Source organism: Notothenia rossii (assembly GCF_949606895.1).
Source record: "Notothenia rossii genome assembly, chromosome: 2".
Lineage (NCBI taxonomy): Eukaryota > Metazoa > Chordata > Actinopteri > Perciformes > Nototheniidae > Notothenia > Notothenia rossii.
In genome coordinates this window covers 31,596,909-31,621,030 of record NC_136904.1, presented here as the reverse complement: position 1 = coordinate 31,621,030, position 24,122 = coordinate 31,596,909, and the positions used below count along the sequence as shown (strand labels likewise).

At 40.2% G+C, this 24,122-nt stretch overlaps 1 protein-coding gene across 3 annotated transcripts; it reads left to right on the top strand.

The window, feature by feature from the left end:
• The first annotated feature begins 31 nt into the window (after positions 1–31).
• slc6a5 (solute carrier family 6 member 5) lies at positions 32–22,847 on the top strand. Of its 3 annotated transcripts, XM_079664659.1 has the most exons (16): positions 32–192; positions 1,157–1,636; positions 3,375–3,522; positions 4,064–4,195; positions 4,319–4,492; positions 6,019–6,169; positions 6,923–7,055; positions 8,764–8,898; positions 8,994–9,097; positions 9,847–9,971; positions 10,224–10,336; positions 13,631–13,762; positions 14,157–14,256; positions 15,827–15,927; positions 17,547–17,714; positions 18,775–22,847. In XM_079664659.1, the coding sequence occupies exons 1-16, from the start codon at positions 190–192 to the stop codon at positions 18,928–18,930; spliced, it is 2,355 nt and encodes a 784-aa protein (XP_079520785.1). In that variant the 5' UTR covers positions 32–189; the 3' UTR covers positions 18,931–22,847. The 3 variants fall into 3 exon arrangements, with proteins under 3 accessions (XP_079520785.1, XP_079520786.1, XP_079520784.1); XM_079664660.1 differs by lacking the exon at positions 32–192 and having other exon boundaries at positions 543–1,627; XM_079664658.1 differs by lacking the exon at positions 32–192 and having other exon boundaries at positions 543–1,636.
• Positions 22,848–24,122: the final 1,275 nt, after the last annotated feature.

The following is a 24,122-nucleotide window of genomic DNA, read 5'->3' as shown; positions in this document are numbered from 1 at the left end:
TGATTTATCAAACTCCTATTATCAAGAAAATGTCACGCGAAGGGCACCTTGCTCTGCACTGACGCAAACTCCACTCTTTCCCACGGAGCTATAGAAGAGCTTTTGCACTCGCTGCTTTGCGCGGGTACAGGCAGTCCGCTTCCAGTCCTCTCTTACAACTGACATCAGCTTGCCAGCAAACACCCAAATATGGTAAGTGTTCGAAAACACTTTTTTTACTTTTATCTGCTGTTTTATCTGTGTAATGAACTTGTTCTGGGATTTGTTCTTGTTGATTGACACTTTTTCAATGCAGTTTGGCACGTTGCTGTTCCGACACTCTCCATTGTGCTGATTTTCAGCTGCGGCAACTCCACATTTAAAAACTTTTTTCTCTCTTTCTGTCACCTACTATTCCGTTTTTTCTAACTTGTAGAGGCCCATTGTGTGGCTTTTTTAAAGTTCTGACGCGAGAAAACTGTATGTTTGTTTATCATACCACTTTTCTATTTTTGATTGTACTTGTTTTCTTTTTAAATATAACCGATAAGCGAACCAGTTGCAGTTCTTTGTTTTCTCACTACTTTAAATCACTTCTGAGCATTAATCAATGACAAAGTTGATTTTTTTTCTTTTTCAAAACTGAAGATTTTCTGGTTGCTATCCCTCAAAGCAGCATTTCAGGGAGTCATTTGTAATTCCCCGCCTCGGGTCCGCTCACTGCTGTAACGCCGGTGATCTTGCATGCCTGCCGGGGAGAGTGGAGCTATACCAAGAGACCTGCAGCAGCTTGTCTATTGCCCATAAAATCAGTGGATTGTGTGTGGCTGAATGACATGAGGGGGAAATGGGGCGTAAAATTAAAGAATCTTGCAGAAAGCGAGAACTGGAGAAGCCGAGCAAACCCCCTCCCACCAACACACACACATATACACACACACACACACACACACACACACACACACACACACACACACACACACACACACACACACACACACACACACACCGGGTACTTTGAGCTGAAACTATAGAGCAGCCAGAACATGCTGCAGAAAAATGTTGCAGAAAGAGAATTGAGTATTGTTAGGTCCAAAGCAGCAGCTTCACCACAGCTTCATGCTTTCGGTCGTTTTTCTGCCTTTTGTTTTGCTGATCTGTCACTCCCATGTTCCAGGATTTCTCTGACCAGAGAGAAATGGCCAAACAGCCGGCCAGCGCTCCCACCGGCTACATCCCGGCGCAGCAGCCCGACGGAGCTGCGGGACTTACAGCAAGCAAACCAGACAACACGGCCGCCTGCCCGCCGGCTTCCCCTCACCACCACCCAGCGCCTCAGCCGCCTGCTCCCTGCAACGAGAGCAAAACTTTTTCTTCCACGGAAAATAAACCGGGAGAACTGGACAGCAATAAAGCGTATGGGACGTTTAAAAACACCGCTCCGGCGGCCCCTGGATCCGTGGTCGTGAACTCGGCCTTCAGGAAAGAATCCGCCGGTTCGGCCCGAGAGGGGGCCGCCCTGTACGGCGACCCACTCCGGGCAGCAGAGCAGAACAACACCGCGGGCAACTGGACGGCTATGAGCCAAACCACCATCATCCTGGGAACAGATGGGAACACGTCTGTTCAGCCCGGCACCGTGGCGGGGGTAAGTCAGGTAAATGAAGCGTTTCCTTAACGGAGAGCGGCTGGTCTGAGAGCGGTGTGGATGTTTCCGTGTGTCTCTGAGTGGATCTAACCAGCTGTTTCCAACGGTAGAGGTGCACACCCCTGGGAGCTCCCACCGCCATGCAGAGCTTTTGTAGAGCAGGGCTGCTGATGTGTGGTGGAGTGAAAGATCCGGAGTGTGTAATGCTGAGATGATATGAATGTCCCTTAAAAATGTGCAGGCTGGTTCATGGTTTTGTCTCAGATGTGCTTAAAAAGTGGTGAATGAATTAAGCAGTGGATGTGTAACCCCGGGTTACTAAGACATTATGAGACCCCTTTTGTCATGGCGATCAGATCATAGCCTAAAGATTAAGCACTCATAGGAGTATAGGCTATATAGATCGTTCATTTTTGGAATATAAAACAAATGCTTTTTACAAATGCTATAGTAGAAAGTATTTGTCCATGTTGTAATCCAGGCTATATTAACACTTCCACAAAGCCACATGGCAGAGGTGCATGCTGCTGGTTTATAGGGGCTTTGAATGGAACATGTGTAAACGCTGGATTATTGCATGTAAAGGACTGTAGCTCTTTGGGGGGATTCTGAGCTCTTTGGGGTCCCTGCTCTGCGCAGCGTCAAGTCCGGATCCCTCTGCACCAATCTGATCAAAACTTTCAAACCTGCTTATGTCAGCTAAATATCCGGGAACAAAACGGCGTCTTATTTATGAATCAGTGTGATGGATGATCTGATCAGCATCAGTGCAGATGGAACATTAGTCCTTAACGAGACTATTTGTTTTTCGTACAGAGCGATTTCCAATGATTTGTTCTGCTTGATTTTTCTTCAGACAGTAACAATGGTAGCACGATAAATGGAATTCAATTATACTCTCGTGGTATTTTCGGTGTTCCCCGCTCCCAGCAGACACACTTGGTATGGCCCAAAAGCCCAGGTGTTATCCGGCTGATAGACAGCAATGTATTACATGAGACTGCGGATTGTTTCAGTCCCGTGGAGGGCACCCCCCACCCCACGCACACTTACAGTATACCTACACACACACAAATACACACATTCCCATGCATGGCGTTGTTTATTATCTGAATATTCATGCAGTTTCTTGTATTCAGCTCATATCCTGCCGTACAATTGTATTTATACATTTTTAGTAGCCCATTTGCTTTATATTTGTGGACCCTTAGCAGCTTTTTTAATATTAGAATCTTAGATTTAGGAGGTGCTTTCAAGCGGTTTGGTTGCAATATCGGGCCCATAAGTGCAGTTAAAGACGAGTTTTCTAAAGGGTTTTCATTGGAAAGTTTGTGCTGATATCTGATTGTCCACTGCATCTGTTAATGAAATCAACATAATGGAAAAAATTGAATTTTAGAGAGGAAATCATAAGATAAGATAAACCTTTATCGGGAAATTCAGATCAAGTGTACCAAGCTGAACTCTAAAATATTTGTATTGATTCGTTTGTATTTTTAAATGGGGAAAATATTTCAAGGTTTCTTTATGATAGTTAAATAAAATTGTAGCCTATTTGTTCTTTAAAAAGAGATGTGCATTTTGTTGGTGGTTTTTGACTTAAAAGAACTAACGTCCATATATTTTCATGATAAAATTCCATCTTTCAGACCCAGGTCTTTATTTATAGTATTCATATACAGTTATGGTTTAACTTGGAGAGGGTGGGTTTTATTTTGGAAAATAATTGAATGTTTTTCCCTCTTAGGCTGACGAGGAGGACGAAGAGGGAGATGAGAATAAGGCCAGAGGAAACTGGACCAATAAACTGGATTTTATTCTGTCTATGGTGGGCTATGCTGTGGGTCTGGGGAACGTGTGGCGGTTTCCTTATCTTGCCTTCCAAAATGGTGGAGGTAAGACACAAACAAAAAATCTGGTCGAAAATGCAGAGAGTTATTTCCCATCAGAAATCAGGGTTTTAATGTATTTCTATTGCTCCTTTTGAGATGTTTCTTTGGTAGCCCTTAGACCAGCCGGAAAATACAGGAGAGATTTTGGATAGCAACTATTTGAATGAGAACAACGAAAATAATTGAATAAATAAAGATAATGTTAAGAAAAATGCATTTAATTAAGTCTTACTAATTTGTATAAGACTGCTGTGAACGAAGACACAGTTAATGATATTATAAATACCCTTATTATCAATTACTATCCACTACATTTGATATAACAATCAATGACTTGTTCAGCTCTGCTTGAAATAGTTTATAGATATTAATGTTTTTTTTAATTTATCAATCAAGGTAATGGCACAAACTGTGTGTGGTTTGAATAACAGCTGATGAGATCCTTTACTTACATTCAATTCGAACAACAGTTTAGTGTTAGTTTTCGGGCTTTTCTGTCTTTTAAACTGCGCTCTGTACATCCTGCTGCTTCCTTTCCTTGCAGGAGCTTTTTTGATCCCCTACCTGACAATGTTGGGCATTGCCGGCGTCCCCATCTTTTTGATGGAGGTGGCCCTGGGCCAGTTTGCCAGCCAGGGGCCCGTGTCAGTGTGGAAATGCATCCCAGCTCTGCAAGGTACACTGCAACAACTAACAAACCAAGAGCCAATTCAAAAATAAAAAACTAATTTATAAACAAGAGTTCATCTACTTTTTCTCAAGAGTAATTTATATATTTCGTCTCATTTATTTATTTTAGGTTGCGGGATTGCCATGTTGATAATATCTGTCTTGATAGCCATATACTATAATATTATTATGTGCTGGACACTGTACTACCTGTTCGCTTCGTTGAAGGGCTCACTGCCATGGGCTAACTGTAGGAATGAGTGGAACACGGCGGAATGTAAGGACAAAGACATGCTGCTGCTAGGTAAGACACGCACACACACACACACACACACACACACACACACACACACACACACACACACACACACACACACACACGCAAACACACACACACGCACGCACGCACGCACACACACACACACACACACACACACACACACACACACACACACACACACACACACACACACACACACCAAAAGTACCTCTCTCTCTCCACAATGCGCAATGCGTCACGACTCCCTCTTAGGTGTCCTGCAGTATAATGAATCCTGACCTGTGATCTCTGCGGTGTTTTCACTCCCCAAAATACTTAAAATCCATACATTTGCTATGATACAGGCAAACTATAGGCCAGGCCTCGATGTGACATTTTCTACTTAGAAACAAACATTTGAAATAGTTGTGATTCTTCTTTTGTGTGATAATGTCAGATATGTTATGGCTTTGGTTAATTTTTAAATGAAACTGTTTATGAAATGGTGGTTTCTCTACAGAAAATGTGTGGGGAGGGCCTTGGAGGTAATTTATGTCGACGTGGTTCGAATAAATATCGAAATTCCGTTAATTTTGTTTAATATTCGCCTTTAGCAATTGTGTGAATTCAGCAAAAAAACTGCTCGGTTGACACATTTACTGTACAGGCTGCTGCAGTGCTGCGGTGTGCCCGAGACTGACCCCTGCTGGCTGCTGCGTGAACTGCAGGCCTGTAAAACTAGGCTCTGGACCTCAATAAGGACGGACATTATAGATAAAGGATACATATTAGCAGTGATAAAATCAGTCAACCACTATGGTTATTGAAGGTTATATACAACCTGTAATTTAGGCAATGAATACGTTCAAATCATACGTGTACATGGAATGCAGTGGACTCAATTACATCTTTACAATCTGATACAATAGGCATGCAAAACAATACACATACCATATTAACTGTGCTTTTTCCAAATATTTCGGTCAAACAGACGTTTATTGAGGTTGATTTTGTTGTGCATGTTCTGCAGTGCTGTTGCATTAGGTTCAGTGGTTTGATATATTTGTTCTTTCCTAGTAACAGGAAACACTCTTTTTATGCGCATGAGTGCTTGAGCCATTGTTTTGTACCATATTATATGCAGTGTTTTAGCCATTTTCTATCTTAGGAAAAAAAAATATCTGAATGCAAAGCACTGACATGTTTTCTGCATTACAATGCATTAAAAGCAGGACTTAAACAAGTGTCATCAAACTTTGTCTGCATGACAATATTTTGCAGTCAAATTAAAAGCAATTTTGACTGGACTCCTGGAGTATCATAAATGAGGTATTGATTATAGATAGTTCAGTGTAATAATTTTTATTTTCACATCTGGCTAAATAACAAAAATAGCAAAACATCCAACTAAGTCCTCTCACTGAGGATCCACACTGCTGTCTCCTGTCAGCCCCCCATGTGTCCGCTCCAACTAACCTCAGTGGGTGAGCCTGAGGGACAGTGAGCTCTTTCCCACTGCAGCACTCTGCCAGTCTCTCCCAGTTGACGTGTGTAGTTTCTGATTGGAACAGACTCGTGCATCCTGCGGGACAGAAACTTCACCTCCATCAAGAACTCCTCTTTCTGTCTGTCCGCAAACACTATGGGAAACCTGAGCAAACTGCTGAACATGACGGTGGACGGCAACCACACCTACGTCAGCCCCAGCGAGGAGTACTTCAAGTGAGTCTGGCATAAACAGCCAATAAAAGTAGCATTAACAACTCATAGCAACATAAATGACGGCTGTGTTTTAGTTTGAAGTTTTAATTTTCTTACTATTTTCCACAGATGAAAGATCAATCAGATATGTTTGTCTTGAATGTGCTCGGCTTGCTAGAGTCTTTAAAAAAACACCAAGCTTGATCATGATAATAGAGAGTAATGTTTAACTCCTTAAAGTCTGCCATATGCGCTTTTAAAGGAGTTTCACAGAATAATGTGTTAACATGTTTGTGTCTAAACAAGGACATATTAAGGAACTCATTTAACACAAAGAAAAAGGTTTTACACCAGTTTCACCTGAAAATGTTCTGCAAAAATAATAATAGTAATCTTTTAAATAAAAGTATTACAACAATTTTCAGTTATAAATCAAAAGTTGTTTATCTACAACTCAAAAACATATACAAAAAACAAATAAACATTTTTTCCGTAGCATTTAATGAATGTGTGAAACGAGACAGAATAATGGGAAACTTCTACAAACAATGAAGTCAAATAATTATACAAATTCTCAAATAACTTTGATTTCTGTTGGAAACAGTTAAAGAACATATTTGAAAGATTTGTGGAACAATACATATATGACTTGAATATTTAAAAAGGAAGTTAGTTATTTGCTAATACATATTTGAATTGTGTATTGTTGCATTTTGTTTGAGTTTATGAGGTGTGTTTTCAGGTTGAGTTTTGCTGTTTGAATCCCGCCTGCAGGTACAACGTGTTGCACATCTCCAAAGGAATTGAGTTTCCAGGAGATATCCGCTGGCCTCTGGCAGGCTGTCTGATGCTCGCCTGGTTAATTGTCTACGCCTCTCTAGCCAAAGGAATCAAATCGTCAGGAAAGGTAACACAAAACAAAAATTCTCCTCAAAATAGTCCTCTGATCTGTTCTGCTGTTTGCTACTTTATTTAGCTGGTGAGGAGAACAAGTGGGATTGAAGTGCCCCCTAGTGATGTGATGTTGCATAATGGTGAGCAAGGGAAGAACTCAAGTGAAGAGCCCTTAATGTCACCAAGTGCTGTTAGATTGTAGACCAAGCTTTTAACATAAACATACATTTTAACATAAAATAAGCAGATTAATTAAATGCTATCTTTTTTATTTAATATATCTAGAGGAAATTAATTTTGATTTCTCATCACATCAGATTGAACTAATAAGGCCTTAAAATAAATATACAACTTAGAAAATAAAAAAAATATTTAAAAATATTTTTACAAACGATCAAATATCTTGTAAATTCAATTCAATTCAATCTTTATTTCAGACTCAAGGTCCATATCACATACAAAATGACAAGATACACATCAATAAATAAGATTAAAAAGCTAAACAAACAGATAAAAAACATAAAATCAGTCCAATGACAGCTAGCCACACATATATGCTCACTGTCTGTGGAGGCTGTTGCGCCAATGTCTCCAAATCATGGAAGAGAACCGAGTAGAACTCTTCACAGGGTTAATTAAAATCGAGATAAAATGATTGTCAGATTCTTCTAGGCGGCACATGAATTTGTACATTACATTTCTTAAAAGGGCTTGAAAGGTAGTTACCCCCAAGGTAACAAACAGCTGGCTGGCACTCTGCCATCTTGGTACCCTCAGCAGCAACCATAAAGCATCATTGTATGCAACTTTTAGTTTTTGCATGCTTCTAGCCTTGTAGTTACTCCACAGTTACAGACAGCTTTAAAAAGTGATACCTTGACATCTACAGAGCACTTGTGAAATTTCCGCATTAATATGTTTGCCTGGGCATACAGTTTGCTAAGTATCATCAAAGTCTCATTTGATCCATTCGTATCCGAATCCTAATACTTATTCCAGGGGAAATATCTTTCTGTAACAATTGCTCCATTTCATAATAATAATAATTAAAAAAATCGAATAAGAATATGTATACTTATATAAACAAAGAAGTTAAACCCCGCTTTTTTTTGGTGGCTCTATTTTCCTCCCTTGTTGGACAAGAATCTAGTACAGTATGGTATGGCACCCATTGAGAGATTATTGAAGTTGAATTATTGTATAGTGTTGCCCCCTGCTGGACATACATGCAACACACACACTGTCAAACCTTTAGAGACACCAGCTGGCTTGAAACTGTCTAGAGCTAACAGATTGTCATGTTACATAATAGAAAAAACATCTGGACAATTTTTATTTTAAGGTGCAGTGTGTGTAACCTCACATATGATTTGTATTTATCCTAATTTCTGTGATATTTCGCGACCCGACCACGGATAAGCGGGAGAAGATGGATGGATGGATAATTTCTGTGTGCGAAAATCAAACCTGGAAGACTGAATAATGTTGTTTTTGTTTGGTTGCTGGTTTTCTTAGAGTTAATTAATATTAAATGTTGTCCGAACACCAAAAGTTACACTCTGGATCCCCAACATCACATCCACCTTGTGTTTGGAATAGTTGATTGACATACCTACAAACTTCCCAAATGTTCTTTTCCCCACTGAAAATATTGTAGCAACTTGACACAGGCCGTTTTACTGGCCTTCCCTCTCTCACTTCGCCTCATCTTGTCTCCTCAGGTGGTGTATTTCACAGCCACCTTCCCCTACGTGGTGCTGGTCATCCTGCTAATCAGAGGAGTGACCCTCCCTGGTGCCTTCAACGGCATCCTCTACTTCATAACTCCAAAGTGGGAGAAACTGTGGTCTGCAAAGGTACCTGACGCATGACGCTTAATTCACCCATGTTGTGTTGTTCTCCGTCCTTTCCCTGCTCTTCACCTGCAGCCCTTCCTCTCCTCCTCTGTCAGGTGTGGAAAGACGCAGCCACTCAGATCTTCTTCTCTCTGTCGGCTGCTTGGGGAGGCCTCATCACTCTCTCTTCCTACAATAAGTTCCACAATAACTGCTACAGGTAAACACACAAAAGGTAAACCATGCTTCTGGCAGACACATTCAAACTGTCACTGTAGACACTGACACTGTTTCTTTATGTCTGGTAGAAATGCAGTTCAGTGTTTCTTTCATTTCTTCTCTTCTAAAGCATCCCCCTCTGTCTTTCAAATCTGTGAACTATTGTTGTGTTTTATTCATTTCACTCCCACTCAATTTGAAACATATAACGGTCACATAGGACACATCTACAAAACCAACAGATTTAAAGAGTAATAAATAAACAAAACGTAATAAATGTTAGACTTCAGAATGGCTTGTTGTTGAGTTGTTTTCATAATTCTAAGAAATATCCGCGACTAATTTATTTGACATATATTAAAATGTTCTCTTTCAATTCAAATTACCATCATGAATGCTTTGCTACAAAAATACCTTCAATAAACCTATCTAATAACATATTTTACAAACATGCCCATTGCATAATTGTTATTATTTATTTTACAATATAATACATAATGCACTACAGTACACCCCCCTGTGTACACTTTCTGTAACACTTAGATTTGCAGTATTAACTCCTACCACCAGATGGCGCCATTGTTTCTCTTTTCTGCTTTACACAACAGTCATGTCCTGTTTCAAATGATAGAGCTTTACCATCATATCAAATTGGTTTTATGTTGCATGTTTAACATATTGCTGCATTATTTACATCACTAAAGCAGATATTAACCATTTGTTTCTCCCTTTCCCTCTTTTCCCCTGCAGGGATACTATTATTGTGACATGTACAAACAGTGCGACCAGTATATTTGCTGGCTTTGTCATCTTCTCGGTCATTGGTTTCATGGCACATGAGTTGAAAGTGCCGATAGAGCAGGTGGCGGATGAAGGTAAGTTACCACGGCAGCAGCAGGCCGGAGCTGTTCACTCAAACACACCTGAAAACGTTACCTGCTGTGGAGATGGTGTGGGTCATCTTCATTTACGTACGCGCGCGCGCGTGTGTGTGTGTGTGTGTGTGTGTGTGTGTGTATGTGTGTGTGTGTGTGTGTGTGTGTGTGTGTGTGTGTGTGTGTGTGTGTGTGTGTGTGTGTGTGTGTGTGTGTGTGTGTGTGTGTCTTTGCTCTGTTTGTGTGTGTCAGGTCCAGGCATAGCGTTCGTGGTGTATCCAGAGGCTCTGACCAGACTTCCACTGTCTCCTTTCTGGGCGATCATTTTCTTCCTCATGCTCCTGACTCTTGGCCTGGATACCATGGTAACCACTGCTCTATCTGTGTGTGTGTGTGTGTGTGTGTGTGTGTGTGTGTGTGTGTGTGTGTGTGTGTGTGTGTGTGTGTGTGTGTGTGTGTGTGTGTGTGTGTGTGTGTGTGTGCCCTATATGTCCTTATAATAATGAGGAGTAAGGTTACTTTATGGTACTCTAAAAGTGCCAGCTATTTCGACACAATCAGAATTTTAGGCATTAAAAGCTGATAGTAAGTTATCGTTATATTTGATTTAATTATAGTTAATTAGTTACTTTTGGTCTTCAAAAGTAACTACCATGTGATTCGTCAGCAACTGTTGTACTAGCTCTGTTAATAAAACCTCAAACGTTTTGTTATTACATGTTACGTCTTGTTAGCAGCTAAGCTAGCCACCAATTGTCTGAAGAGCATTCAGCTATGTTTAGCTAGCTTGGAAACTCATTTTAGGGACAGGACTGTTGCTCCATACACTGAGATCACGTTGTTCAGTGGTTGACGTTGAAAAATAGCTTTTGGTTTGGATTTTTATTTGTGCTTTTTATGGACGTTAGCAAGTATCTTTAGCTTTCAGTCTTTGTACTAAGCTATAGGCTAAAGAGATGCTGGACATCCCTCTGTAGTGGGCACACAGTGGTGAAAGTGATGTCACTTCTCTCATTGGAATCTGGTACAAGACAGCAAAACAAACCTGGACCTTAAAATAGTGACATGTATTGTCCACTTGGGGGCCAAAAATACTCCACAGCTTGTTAAATGTAGTAAGTACCTACAACAAACAACATTTTCAAATCCATCAGAAATGGAGCAGCACTATCCTCCGATTGGAGTGGAGTTCCTGAGGATTGTAAATGCAACATTCATGCACTTTCCTGCTAAATTATGTTTTATGTTGTTGTGTTGTACTGGGTAGGTAGTGTACTATGACTTTATAGGGGATTGTTTTGGAAAAACATTTAAAAACAACAGCCTGCTGCTGTGGGAAGTAAGGGTGATAGGGCAGAGCGGAGGCTGAACTCAACATTAAATGTGCAGTTAAACCAAAATAATGTTCCAACAGAGTCTAAAAAAGATAATTGGAGCTGCAGTGTTTATTCTCTGTGGGTTTGTAGCAGCTTAAAATTACAAAGATTCATATGAATATATAAATTATTTATATTTCCGAGCTCCAAGGACAGAGCTTTTTGTTTAAGGGGAATAACAATCTTAGATCAGAGTACGGGAACGAGAGTAGTCATTGTTTGTTTGTGAGAACACAATGTTTTAGAAGTGGCTGAAACAGCACCAGTCTCTTGGTGAAGATTTCTAAGTTTGATAACATCAGCAACCTTTATTTTGGAAAGGAGAGTCTCAAAGTAAACACTCAACTTTGTTAGCAGCATGCAGCTCGGTATAAACTCTGCAGACATTGACCTAATTATCATAATTACTCACAGACACCACCCACTGTGGCTGATTTCAGCTGAAGAGCTCCAGCTCTCCAGGTTCTTGAGCTGAGGGGGGGCTGCATGATTGGAGTGAGTGAAATAAAGTGAACCCTAAAGTTTTGCAACAACAACACTGAAGTAAATCTATGTTTGGGTACAATTAAAGTACATAAATAAAGTTATTTTTCCAAACTTTTGTCTGACATTCTCTAGATTAAACCATCACAAAAAAGTGTGGAGATAGTCAAGCATAAGTAGAAAACTTAAAACTGCATTAGCCAGTTTTTGTCATCTACGAGGCTGGAGGCCTTGAGTGTACCACTTAAGTATTTAAACAAAATTAAACATTATTATTAAAGATGTAAAATGTATTATAAATGTAATTATAGCGTGCCTTTAAATTATACACAAAATTATATGTTTTGTTGTGCCCGCTAGCTTTGCACATTTAGCCATTATCAATTTATAGCTGTCACAATTGTGTTTCAAGCTTGTTTTGTTGGCTTAAATTCGTAATAACACACTTTCAAAGTGCTTCCTTTTCTGTACTACCAATGCACACCACTCTTCAAAGTTACAGAACTGTAATTGTGTCAGTTACTGCACTTATTAATTCCTGATGTGACTTTCAATAAACAAACCCTTAAGTCCCTGGCATGTTTAAAAGAAAGTCCAGAGCACCTCTGGATACAATCCTGGGCAAACAGTTCCTGTAAAAAACACCAACTCTTCTACATGCAGTGTGATGCTTCTGAGCCGAGCAGAGGAGCGGGGGGCACAGCGGCGCATTAAGACACAAGTCTACATTAACAGTAAATGATGATGTTACTTTGCCTTGGCAGCGGCAGGTCCGAAGAGAGGGCTGGTGGCTTTGTTGTAGAAAGCAGCTCGGCGGTAATAGGCTTGGGATGTTGACGGGAAATTAGTTTTGGGAGTTCAGTAGGAAGTAGACGAGCTGAGAGGAGGCAGATAGCTCAGCTCCAATGGCTTTCTGTTCTGTATGAATGCAGCATAAGTGCTCGAGTTGACTGCCTGAACCAGCTCGCAGGCTTCGCCCCATTTTTGCCGTAATTCCATTTATTACCAAAACAAATAAAGAACATTATCCTAATCCTGAGGAGGAGCATGTTCCATTAGCAAATGCAACATGATGTTAAAATGAGCTCAGAACCCAGAGGACAGCAGCAGATGAATATGCACACACACACTATACCAGCTCTCTCAATTTGCCGCCCCTTGCCACTCTACAACCAACCAAACAGATCTTTCTCTCCTTAATATGCCGCTCTATTTAACCTGCCAGATCTCTCTCTATGCTTTGCTTGTTGCTGCTATTGCTGCAGCTACCTCTACGTCGCTGCTGCTTGCCTGCCCCACCACCACCCCAGTTTCCACCTGTAGACTCTGGGGTTAGTTATTTAATCATCACTCATCGTGCTATGTATATCTATGGAGTGATGAGGTCCGAGCCTAGACGCCAAACTATATGCTGCTTCTCATAAACATGTGAAAGAAACACGTGTTTTGTCTGACTGAAATGGGTTTATAGGATGAATTGGAGACGAACGGCTCTGAATACTGAATTCCAGCATCATCAACTGCTCTGATACAAAAGAGGAAAACGTGCTGACTGGAGGCCTTTTAGTTGAAATGCTGCTGCAAAACTGGGCTGATGAGACCATTTCAGTCATTCTGTAGTCAGGATATGTGATGATGTGTTTTTCAGAGTTAGCATTTCGAACTTCATGATGATTTAACATCATTTAATTCAATTTGTTCTATTATAGGCTAATCAAATTTGAGTCTGAATGACAAATCTTTCATCTTGCATGTGATTGAACTCTCTCTGTTTCTTCCTCTCTATTATCTGCATCCCAGTTCGCCACCATAGAGACCATCGTAACCTCGGTGTCGGATGAGTTCCCCAAATACTTGAGGAAAAACAAACCTCTCTTTACTTTGATCTTCTGTGCCATCTTCTTCGTCTGCGGGTTCCCCATGATTACAGAGGTACGGCACTAAAAACACAAATCCATGCACACACCGATGCTTCAAGGCCCCACAGGGACATTTGAGCATTGTCTCCACATGTCCTTGGACTCTTTCTTTGAATAAGCCGACAGATCTCTGCATGTAAATTGAAGTCGGGGTCTTCAGAGGACAGGCTCGCTGATTGGAACAAGAGAGGCTGAGTCTTATTAGAATCCCCTCAGACAGCCTCAGAAGGCAAAATCCAGCCCAAAGTAGGATTTATACATGTCGTTTATTTTCATCCGGTGCAAGTCGCTGTGACAGTTATCTCCATTGAGAAGTCAGAGGTTGACAAAAAGTGAAGGAGGAGGGTGTCCTTGAAGGATGATACCTCGAACTGCTGTAACATTTAGTTTGTGTGTGTGTGTGACAGAATGGGATGTTCATGCTGCAGTTGGTGGACACGTACGCAGCCTCCTACTCTTTGGTCATCATTGCGATCTGCGAGCTGTTGGGGATTTCCTACCTCTATGGTGAGTACAGCTGATCCTGTCTTATCTCTTTCACATGCAATAATGAAGGCTGTAATGTTATTGTTACATCCTACAGTGTGAAACAACTAACTGACTATTTTGTTCTTTGAGGAGAACAAATGTGCTCATTAGATTATATTCCTTGGGTATTCATTTTATATCTATGAAAATCTGGTTAGTTTTGTCTACATATCTTGACCAATCTCAGCTCCATCCTCCCTTTTGTTTGCAGGTCTTACATTAAAAAATCTATAATCAATAACAAATATCCCTGAACACAGCTGCAGGAAACTGTTCTGGTTTTAAGAGGAATTATTCATTTATATAAGAAGTAATTCAACAAACCCTGAATGCTACAATTTTCATTTGCAGCCTGATAACATCTTTTGTAAGACCCTCAATGTCCATGTCTTTCAAACTCTGTTGTGAAGTGTGAGTGGTGCCACTTGAGGTGTTTTCTCAGACTTGACAAATCTCCTCCAGAGCCACCGAATCATTACTGTTTTCAAAGACTTCGTATGTCTAGAAAAGCTGTTTTTGACATAAACAATCAAAGTGACCCTTCAAAGATGTTCTAAACATATAATAATTGAATCAGTATAGCTTTTAGGCAAGAGTTTTAGTGCCCCAGGAGGATTCACCTGCTGTTTCAGAGACGTTTGTATTCACAAGTAACCTATTACAGAAGAAATAGAGAAGTCTTTCGACCGAAACCCAAATAGAAAAATAGCTGGTATTCAAAATCCCATGTTTTATTCAAAACCTTATCGACAGGAAAAGGAACTTTAAAATCTATTATTAAACGTTAAAAATGAAGTTCTCTAGTCGCATTCTTAACTCGTTTTCTTATGAACATGTTAGGTAATTCAATGAAAAGGGAATACCATAGCCTACCCTGGCTAGTATTTAAATATGTTTTAAACGTTCAAAACGTTTAAAAGATGTGGTGTCTATGTGAATAAGAGCTTGATCATCGTGAAGTCTTTCGAGTAGGACAGCAGTTCTCACTTCCCTTTCTCACCGGTGTACACGGTGTAATTCCACCTGTGACCACTAGGGGTCTCTGTTGTGATGTCTAAGCCACACACACAGGGCTCAGGTGTACAGGAGCAGGCTGTTCCCCAGGTGGAGAAAACTCCAGTTTGTCAGAGCATCAGTACAGGTGACATATTGAAATGATTGTGTGACTGCCTCTTCATGTCACTCACTGTTATCCGTCAATAAAGCCGCAGGAATGAAGCCATCTGCTCCCACGCTTTTTCTGAAGGACCACAGAAACTATACTGCCCTCTCTTTCTCACACACACACACACACACACACACACACACACACACACACACACACACACACACACACACACACACACACACACACACACACACACACACACACACACACACACACACACACACACACACACACACACACACACACACACACACACACATTTTACAAGGCCTTTTTTTTAAGGGACCTTATTAAACCCAGCTCAGTCTCCTCTTTCTGTCTTTCTCCCATGTTTCTGTTCTGTTATTTCATTTTGCTTCTCTTTTCTTTCTGTCTGTGCAGGTCTGCAGAGATTTTGTGAGGACATTGAAATGATGATTGGTTTCCAGCCAAACCGATTCTGGAGAATCTGCTGGGGTTTTGTGACTCCAACCATTCTGACGGTGTGTTTGTTTTTGCTCATCTTATTCTCTTTCTCTCGCACACACACACAGAACATGTGCGGCGTGAAAATGGTTCACTGCTGCCTTTCAAGTTTATTGATTTGCAATTGGAAAGCAACAGAAATGTATTCATTTGTTCCTATTCCTGTCACGTCACCAAGTCTCAAGTTGTTTTACAAAATAGTTACTGCCAGATTGTTGATAACCCAGCTGCTGCAAATACACACATACATTTATCTCCAGACAACACATTTTCTGGGAAACGGCCACTTATTTGTGGTAGCAGAATCTGATGCACAGGGTTCAGTGTTGGACCCTGGCCAGAAGCCCTGTTATTAATTGTAGTGGAAACCATTGTAGCTCTGAATCAGAGGTGACGATGACGAATGGAGCAACAGCGAGGCCGGCTGGTTCTCTCGCTGCTCTCCAGGGAGATCTGATTTCCTCGGGAAGCTCATTGATGCACTACTACACCAAGCTAATGTATTTCTGTCGACCCTGGGTTTATTTCTGTTTGTTTTCAATTGCTTCCTCCTATTCTAATCTTTCAGGTTCCAAAATGTAGTCAATAGAAGGTACACTTTGTCCAATCCTGTCCAATTATTTGTAAATATAGTAAAAGGAAGCTCTGCTTTAGCTTTAGCTCTGCATCCTGAGTTTAATCTAGTAATTGGAAATACATCTTCAGACTACATCCTGCCACAGAAGTCTAAACATTTGTATTTTAAGTGTAATAGTTGTTTATATTCTTACCCATGAGTGTGGAGTTTGCAGGGATAAGACTTTGTGAAGAACAGTGGGGTTTTCTGCCTTTGTTTTGATTGAACTTTGGTGCCATGTCACTCTCCAGTGCAAAGTATATTTTGTTTTGAAGGTTGCAACATAATCTGCATGCTTTGCCCAAATTCGAAAGATAAAAAGATATAGAAACAGGCTTGTTACAGAACTGGAGGCCATCTTGGTTATTCTGTGTCCGACGTGCGAAAGCAGTTGAAATGCCTGGAAATGTTTTCTAGAGTTCTTCAAAAACTATAGATTTATTTTGTATTTCCTTTAAAATACTTTATTTACATTGCACAGATGTAAATAAAGCTACAAATATTATTTGAACAATTATCTGAAGTTGCACCTCATCACAAAGAAATCAGCATTCTCTCTTAAGTCATGAATAATATTAAATAAAGTGAGTCCTTTTCTATGAATATCTGCTAACACAACTTTATTTTTCATTTTATTTTTTTATTTTATTCAACATAAAACATTTTTTTATTAAATTCCCTTAAAAAAGGGAATTATTGGAGGTATGTGAAATGGGACACCCTGATAAACTATCTGAAGCTTTAGAATGGGGGCCAACACAGAGAAACAGAAATGACTTACAATCTAAAATGGGACAAGACAAGAATTACAGTTTGAGTTCATGTATTAAACAGAAATATCCACACGCTAATAAACAACAAACCCATTCCCAATATCTATAACTATGAAGCTGACCATTACAATCTAATCCTTTTACCTGTGGCCAATAAGCTGCGCCAATGTTGCAGCAGCTGAAGAGATTCTTAAAGGTAACCTAGAAGACATCCTTTTTTAATCTCCATTTTCCATATTCTGTGCAGGGCATCCTGGGATTGAGTCTGTACCAGTGGAAGGGGATGACGTATGAGGACTACACCTACCCCACCTGGTCCATGGTCATGGGCTGGCTCATGGTCTGCTGCTCCGTCATCTGGATCCCCATCATGTTCTGCGTTAAGATGTACCTCGCACCTGGCAGCTTTAGAGAGGTATTAGTGAGAAAAAGCCGTAACAAGACATGATCACGTCACGTATATGTTCTGGTCCAACACAATCACAAACACACACTGTTGGAGAAATCAATAGTCTCATCCTTCGCCCTTTAGCAGGGAGAGGCAGTAGCTAACTGACCATTCATTTTGCAATTTTTCTTGGAGTCCAGCAGGTCCTAATTAAATACTCAGATTAATGAATGATGACTAGCGTGGCCTTCTCTCCAAACGTCTTTGTTCCCTGTGCGGCTCTGACAGCCGCCCAGATCACAGAGCATCCTCCAGCTTTTAATCTGTTTTCTGTCTGTGACTATATTGAAAGCTTAATCATCAACGTTTTTACTTATGCATTAGGACAGACACCTCATGTTTCCATTATGTTTTACAAGCAAAAGGACTAGGCCTATAACTTTCTCTGCACTTGTTTAATTTTAGGTTTTAAATGTTGTATTAGAAAAAAGAAATCAAATCAGTCCGTATATCAGGACCTTTAACAACCAAGTTATTGTTTAAGAAAGCAACTCTGTCTCCCACCCACCGCTATTGACCTAACCTAGAGCAGGTTTAGGCAACCCGCGGCCCTTGAACCACATGCAGCTCTTTGATAATGGTAGAAAGGTCTGTCTCACGGCAAGGTAAATCATTGGAGACATTCTAAATATGATATACACTTACAGCAAACAGATATTGATTTTCTCGGTTGCAACATAACCTGCATGCTTTGCCCGAATTAGCAATACCAGTGAGAAAAATATATAGAAACAGACTAGTTACAGAACTGGAGGGCATCTTTGTTATTCTCTACAGGCTGATGATGACCTTTAGACCAAAACACACAAAAAAACAAAAAAGAGTTGAAATGTTTTCAAGAGTTCTCAACTCTATGTGGCTTAATTAGGTTTTGATGCTGACCCTGTCTAAAGCAGAACATTAGTTCTCTTCAGTGCTGATACTCCTGTGTGTTTCTCCAAACTGAGGTTAATGAACTGACCGTGGATAAGTTCCTCCTACAAACCCACTTATGTTGTGTCTCTCCCTCCCCCCCCCCCCCCCGCAGCGCCTGAAGCTGGTCTGCTCCCCTCAACCCGACTGGGGTCCCTTCCTGTTGAAGCACCGTGGAGAACGCTACAAAAACATGACCGACCCCCTGGGAACCAACTCTCTTGGTCTCAAACTTCCCCCCAAGGACTTCCAGCTCGGCACCTACCAGTAACCAGTAGCAGTTACCCTGACATAATTGCACCAACAACCTCCAACCCCTGCAGGGGGCACCTGGAAAAAACCCTCCTCTCCCTTCTCTCCCTTTCTCCTGTTTGTGCTTCACCCTCATGTGTCCTGTCATCCTCCCAGTTTGGTGGATCTGCAGACAGACCCCCTCTCCCTTCCCTCCTTCCTCTCCACCCCCTCCTCTCTTCTTTCATGGAGGAGTGGCTGCCCAGGTGGGGTCTACTCCTCCTCTGCGGCTTCGTATTCAGTTAATGGGCTATCATTGCCCCCCACACATGACCACTGATTACTTCAGAACCCTTCCCAGGGATCTTTATTCCAAGAGAAGATTGTGTCATAAAAATGACACAGCTCAGACTGCACTTGCAATATTAGACTCACCATAGCTGCCCCCTATGGAGTCGTGTGTGTACGTGCGTTTGTGTGTGCATGTGATAATGAATCACTTGGTGCGAGCAGACACAGGAAAACAAAAATAAAATTGTGAGACAGAGAAGCAGCGGTTCAATGAGCTCGGCGGGGATCTGTGTTTTGTTCCATTCGTGTGCACATTTCCAACAGCATTACAAATAATATCAGCCTCTGGAAAAAATAAGAAAATTGCTCTGGTTTCACATTTCGTTCCTACCCAGCAGTATATATGTATATTCACAGCAGTTTCTGCTCACTCGCTCTTGCTTTGTTAAAAATAGATTATACGATCTGCAATGTGTGCCTCCTCCTTCGCAGTAGAGTAGCGAATGCATCCTGATAACCACATTCAGTAGATACACTTCGGCCTGGATGACTCTGCAGTATGGTAGAAGCTTGGGTCTATTTTTCTCTCTGAATCCAAGGGACTATTTGTGATACCCTCTCCCTTGGTCTATTTACTAAGTTATACTCCTGGTCTCCTTTATTATATTATTCTAAAATGTAAAGAACACATTCCCAATGTAGGACATCACTAGAGTAGTCTCTCCTTCCTTTAGTAACGTGGCCATTTAACCAATTTAACACACTAAAACCTGACCTTATAGTCACTCTGTGCTTATATTTTAGACAGTGTATTAATCTCTGTATGTGTTGTGAACCTGTCAAGTCAAACCATCTTAACAATGTGCATCACATCAGTAAAGTAAATCAAATATATCATTATATATATATATATTATATGTATAGCCTCCAGCAGAGGAGAGAGCTAGCAAGAAAGAGATTGAGAGTGAATGTGTGTGTGTTTGTGTTCATGTCTCTCTGAAAACCCCATGTTTCTCTTGCTAGCTGTGTATTATCTTGTACAAAGTGTACACTCCTTAAAACGAGTCGTAAGCGCGTGTGTTGTCGCGTGCTCAAAATGGTTAGGAGCAGCTGCTAAGTGTGAGTAGATGAAGAATAGCGTAGAAAATGGCCTCATCCTTTCTGGAAGTGTACTTTGTCTCTTGTTGTTTGTGGTTGACCTTCGGAGACCTCTTAGCCATTTCAGACTTATGCCTCTTGCTTCTCTGTGTCCTCGTAAAAACAGGGTCTCAGGTATACTCGTCTCCATCAAACTACTCCGGTAGTTGTAGGAACAATAGCATTCAGTGCATAGGAAACAGAATCTTGAGCCATCCGAATGCTAAATTATATTTAGAGTTTGTTGCAGAGGTTCGGAATACTACTTTCTGAGTACCTCAACGCAGCATCGCTTAGATTTTTGCTTGCTTTTTGTTAAACACGCCTTGCGATGCCGATACAGGATGTACGAGTGACTTGTGCCCAACTGTGTGCAGTGCTAAATCAATTATATTGCTTTTCATAACATAGTTAAATGTAAAACAATAACTAGCTAAGATTAATTAACAAAATCCTCATCCTTGTAACCAACTTTAAATTGTATTGGCACACATTTTATCCTCTTATTCAGAAAATGAAAGGCTCACACTGTGATCCATCAGAATCAGTTAAATGGCTGTAATTTAGTCCCTTTAAATGGTGCTGTCAAGACATCATGAGCACTAATGAGCTTCTGTTAGAGTGTTTCTGTGGGCGTCAAAGTCCTCTTCAGATGTAACTACTACGCAGCATGAAGGAAAGAAAACAGTGCAGCTCAGCAGGAGTCCCACTGTCCTTTAATGTCACATGACAGCAGTCAACTTTTCGGTTGCCAACCAATTACCTACACAGTAACACCATGTATAAACACAGAAGCAATTAGACCTTTCCACACTTTGACTATTTGGGTCTGCACATTCACGTTGACACAAAGTCCTGATTGGCTTTATAATGCTTTTAACACTGCAGGCGTTTACTTGTACTTGGATGCAATTACCGTTGCTCAGACGTTTAAGGGTCTCCTTAACCGTATCTCAAAGCCATGTCTTTTCATAATCTCGACATGTATATAGCACAGATGTTATTAAAGAGGTTGTATACAAAAACATAATCAACTAATGAGCACCAAAGCCCTGTTGTGTAGCTTGCTTGCTCCACAGTGTTGCTTTTGTTGAGTAGCTTTATTCGTTCAAACGTAATAATAATGTATGTCTGTATGCTCGTCTGTGTGTGGGTATTTGTCTCTGTATTAGTTTTACGGAACTCCATCTAACTGTCAATCAGATGTTTGCATGGCCAGTCTCAGCGTAGAACTAGAGGAGGTTTCTCTTTCCAGGATGCCTCTGTCTTTCTTAGTTGACAAATTGTGAGCTGGGTGAAACTGCCAACACCATAATGCTCCAAAAGAAAAATGAACCCAATGGCCACCACTCACTTGAGAACAGGGTGGCCATAAGGGCAGGCTGGCCTTTTAATCATGTGTTGAATCTAATGGACAGTATGCTCTAAAAGCCTCTTATGAATGATTTCCTTAAGAGCCACGGCTAAATAGCTGTAAATTCTGTGTTTTGTGTCTCTATGTTTCCATTTCTACTGGGCTTCTGTGCTTTTGGTTAGAGAAAAAAAAACAGCTTAGGGTTTAGTTAAATCAACATTGCCTCATAAAATATAACACCGAAGAGCTTGCATGTGCAGTTTGTGTTGCTGTAACTCAATGTTCATGTATTGTAATCCTTCTCCTTTCTCTCTCAGTAGAATAAGTCTGTGCATGTATGCGTTGGGGAGCTTTTTGTTCTACATGAATTTAATAAAAACAGAGGGTTGTCCTTCTTACAGAGGGGGACGGAGAAAACAGAAAAATAAACGTTAATTCGCTTTGCCTGCAAGTGAACTTTGGGCAGTATAGGTAACCAAAGAAAGAGTACTTAAACTAGGGTTGTAGTGAAAACAGAAAAACAAACTTTAGAAGAATAAAGGAATGTCTCATCTACGTATAGGAAGTTAAGATACTGCCATTCATATCCCATGTAGTGTTCCTCGATGTTTGCCAATACGTTACAAAACATCTTCAGGTAACCATTGGCCTTATAGATGTCCTCTAATGGTTGAATATTGTATGTATATCAAAATAACACCACAGAATAGCTAATTGTCTGTCTCATATGGTACCGGTATTCCTATTGTTATGTTTGTCGTGTCTTTTTGGCACTTTGTTGTCTGACCTATGAATGCATAGGTTACATTTCTAATTACTTGAGTAATGTCATATATTTCTGTGTGTTCTACGTGAGGTACTGCTGCCTATGGATATAGATATGTGCCTCCGACAGCCCATAACATCGTTTTGATTTGAAAACAGAGTAGATATTGATATAACAAATATCTTTTAAATAAATGTGAAATGTAAAAAAGAAAAAAGGAAATATATATCATATATGTGAAATGCATTTATTTATTTTCAATGTCACCAATCTTTGAGGCCCTACCTCAGATTTTGTATTTATGTATAGAAATGCAATTGGATTATAGTATCTTTGCCAATAATAATATATCGCTATTATATCATGAAATGTATAACCTATGACTCAATAAATAAATGTCATTGTTTTATTTGTTGTCACTGTCTTTTAATTATGCATAAATCCCCTCTCTGACCTTTTCATCCACTTGTATAACAGCGAAATAGCTGAAAGCATAGCAGCTGTATGAAAATGTTACATACTGTTTTTAGTTAACAGGATTTATGATCAAAGAGGAGGAGATTTAAAAAACAAAACATGATTTGAACACTCGTTCAGGCCTGGTGTTTGTTGGTACATACCATGTGCTGACTGAGGAAGAAGAGATGCATCTTTAATGTCAAACGAATTTGCTATTTCAATGATCGGGTGGAGCTTGCCTGTTGTTCATTAAATGCACGCAGGTAAGAAGTCATTTAAGTAAATCCACACAAGTAAGAAGTCCTTCAATAAGCTGGGATGCAGAAAGAGGCTGTTGTGTTTTAGTGTTTTGTATATCTGTATTTTGATGTTAATTACTCTACTCTCTCTCTCCAGGTGTCGGCACTTCCTGTCCGTGTGGCACCTGCTAGAGTGATTGTTGTTCCCATCCCTGATTGTGTCCACCTGTGCCCCATTGCCTAATATGTATATTTAGTCCTTCTCTCCCTTTGTCTGGTGTCGGTTCGTCTTGTGATGTCGTTATCTCTATGCTTGTTTACCAGAGATTCATGTTACATTACCTAGTTGAACCTAGTGATTATATGGAGAATCCTAGTAGAGCCTAGGAGTCCTTATTGATAGCTTTGGTTTTCTTAACAATAAAGAAGATTACCAAGCAACGGAATTGAGCATCTGAGTTCTTACGAAGCCATCGTATCAGAGACGTTTGAATTTAATACCCAATAGCATTGATGCTAATTTGAAAACAGGGTAATATAGATATAACATATATATTTTAAATAAGTGTGAGATGTAAAATTAATTAATTTGTTATGAAAGAAAGGAGAACAACGTTTTTTGAATTGTCTGTTTAGAAGTTTTTCGGACAAAATGTAAATCTAAAAACACATTTGATTGCATAGTTTAAAACTTCCAGACTTGCTAGTATGCAAATGTTTTACTGATACATATTTAAGTACAGGTTATTTACCCTGCAATGTCATCAGTTCTGCAGTGACTGGTTATTCACAAGAGTAATGGACCTGGTGATGGAGGTAGATGAATCTGAGGATCACTAAAGTCAGTATGTGTCATCCTCTGGGGACTATGAATGTCTGTACAAAAATATATGGCCATTTTCCTATATTTTCTGAGATATTTGGTTGATAAATCAGCCTAAAGACTATTATGCCACAATGGCACATCTGCCAGGTTAAAGGAATAT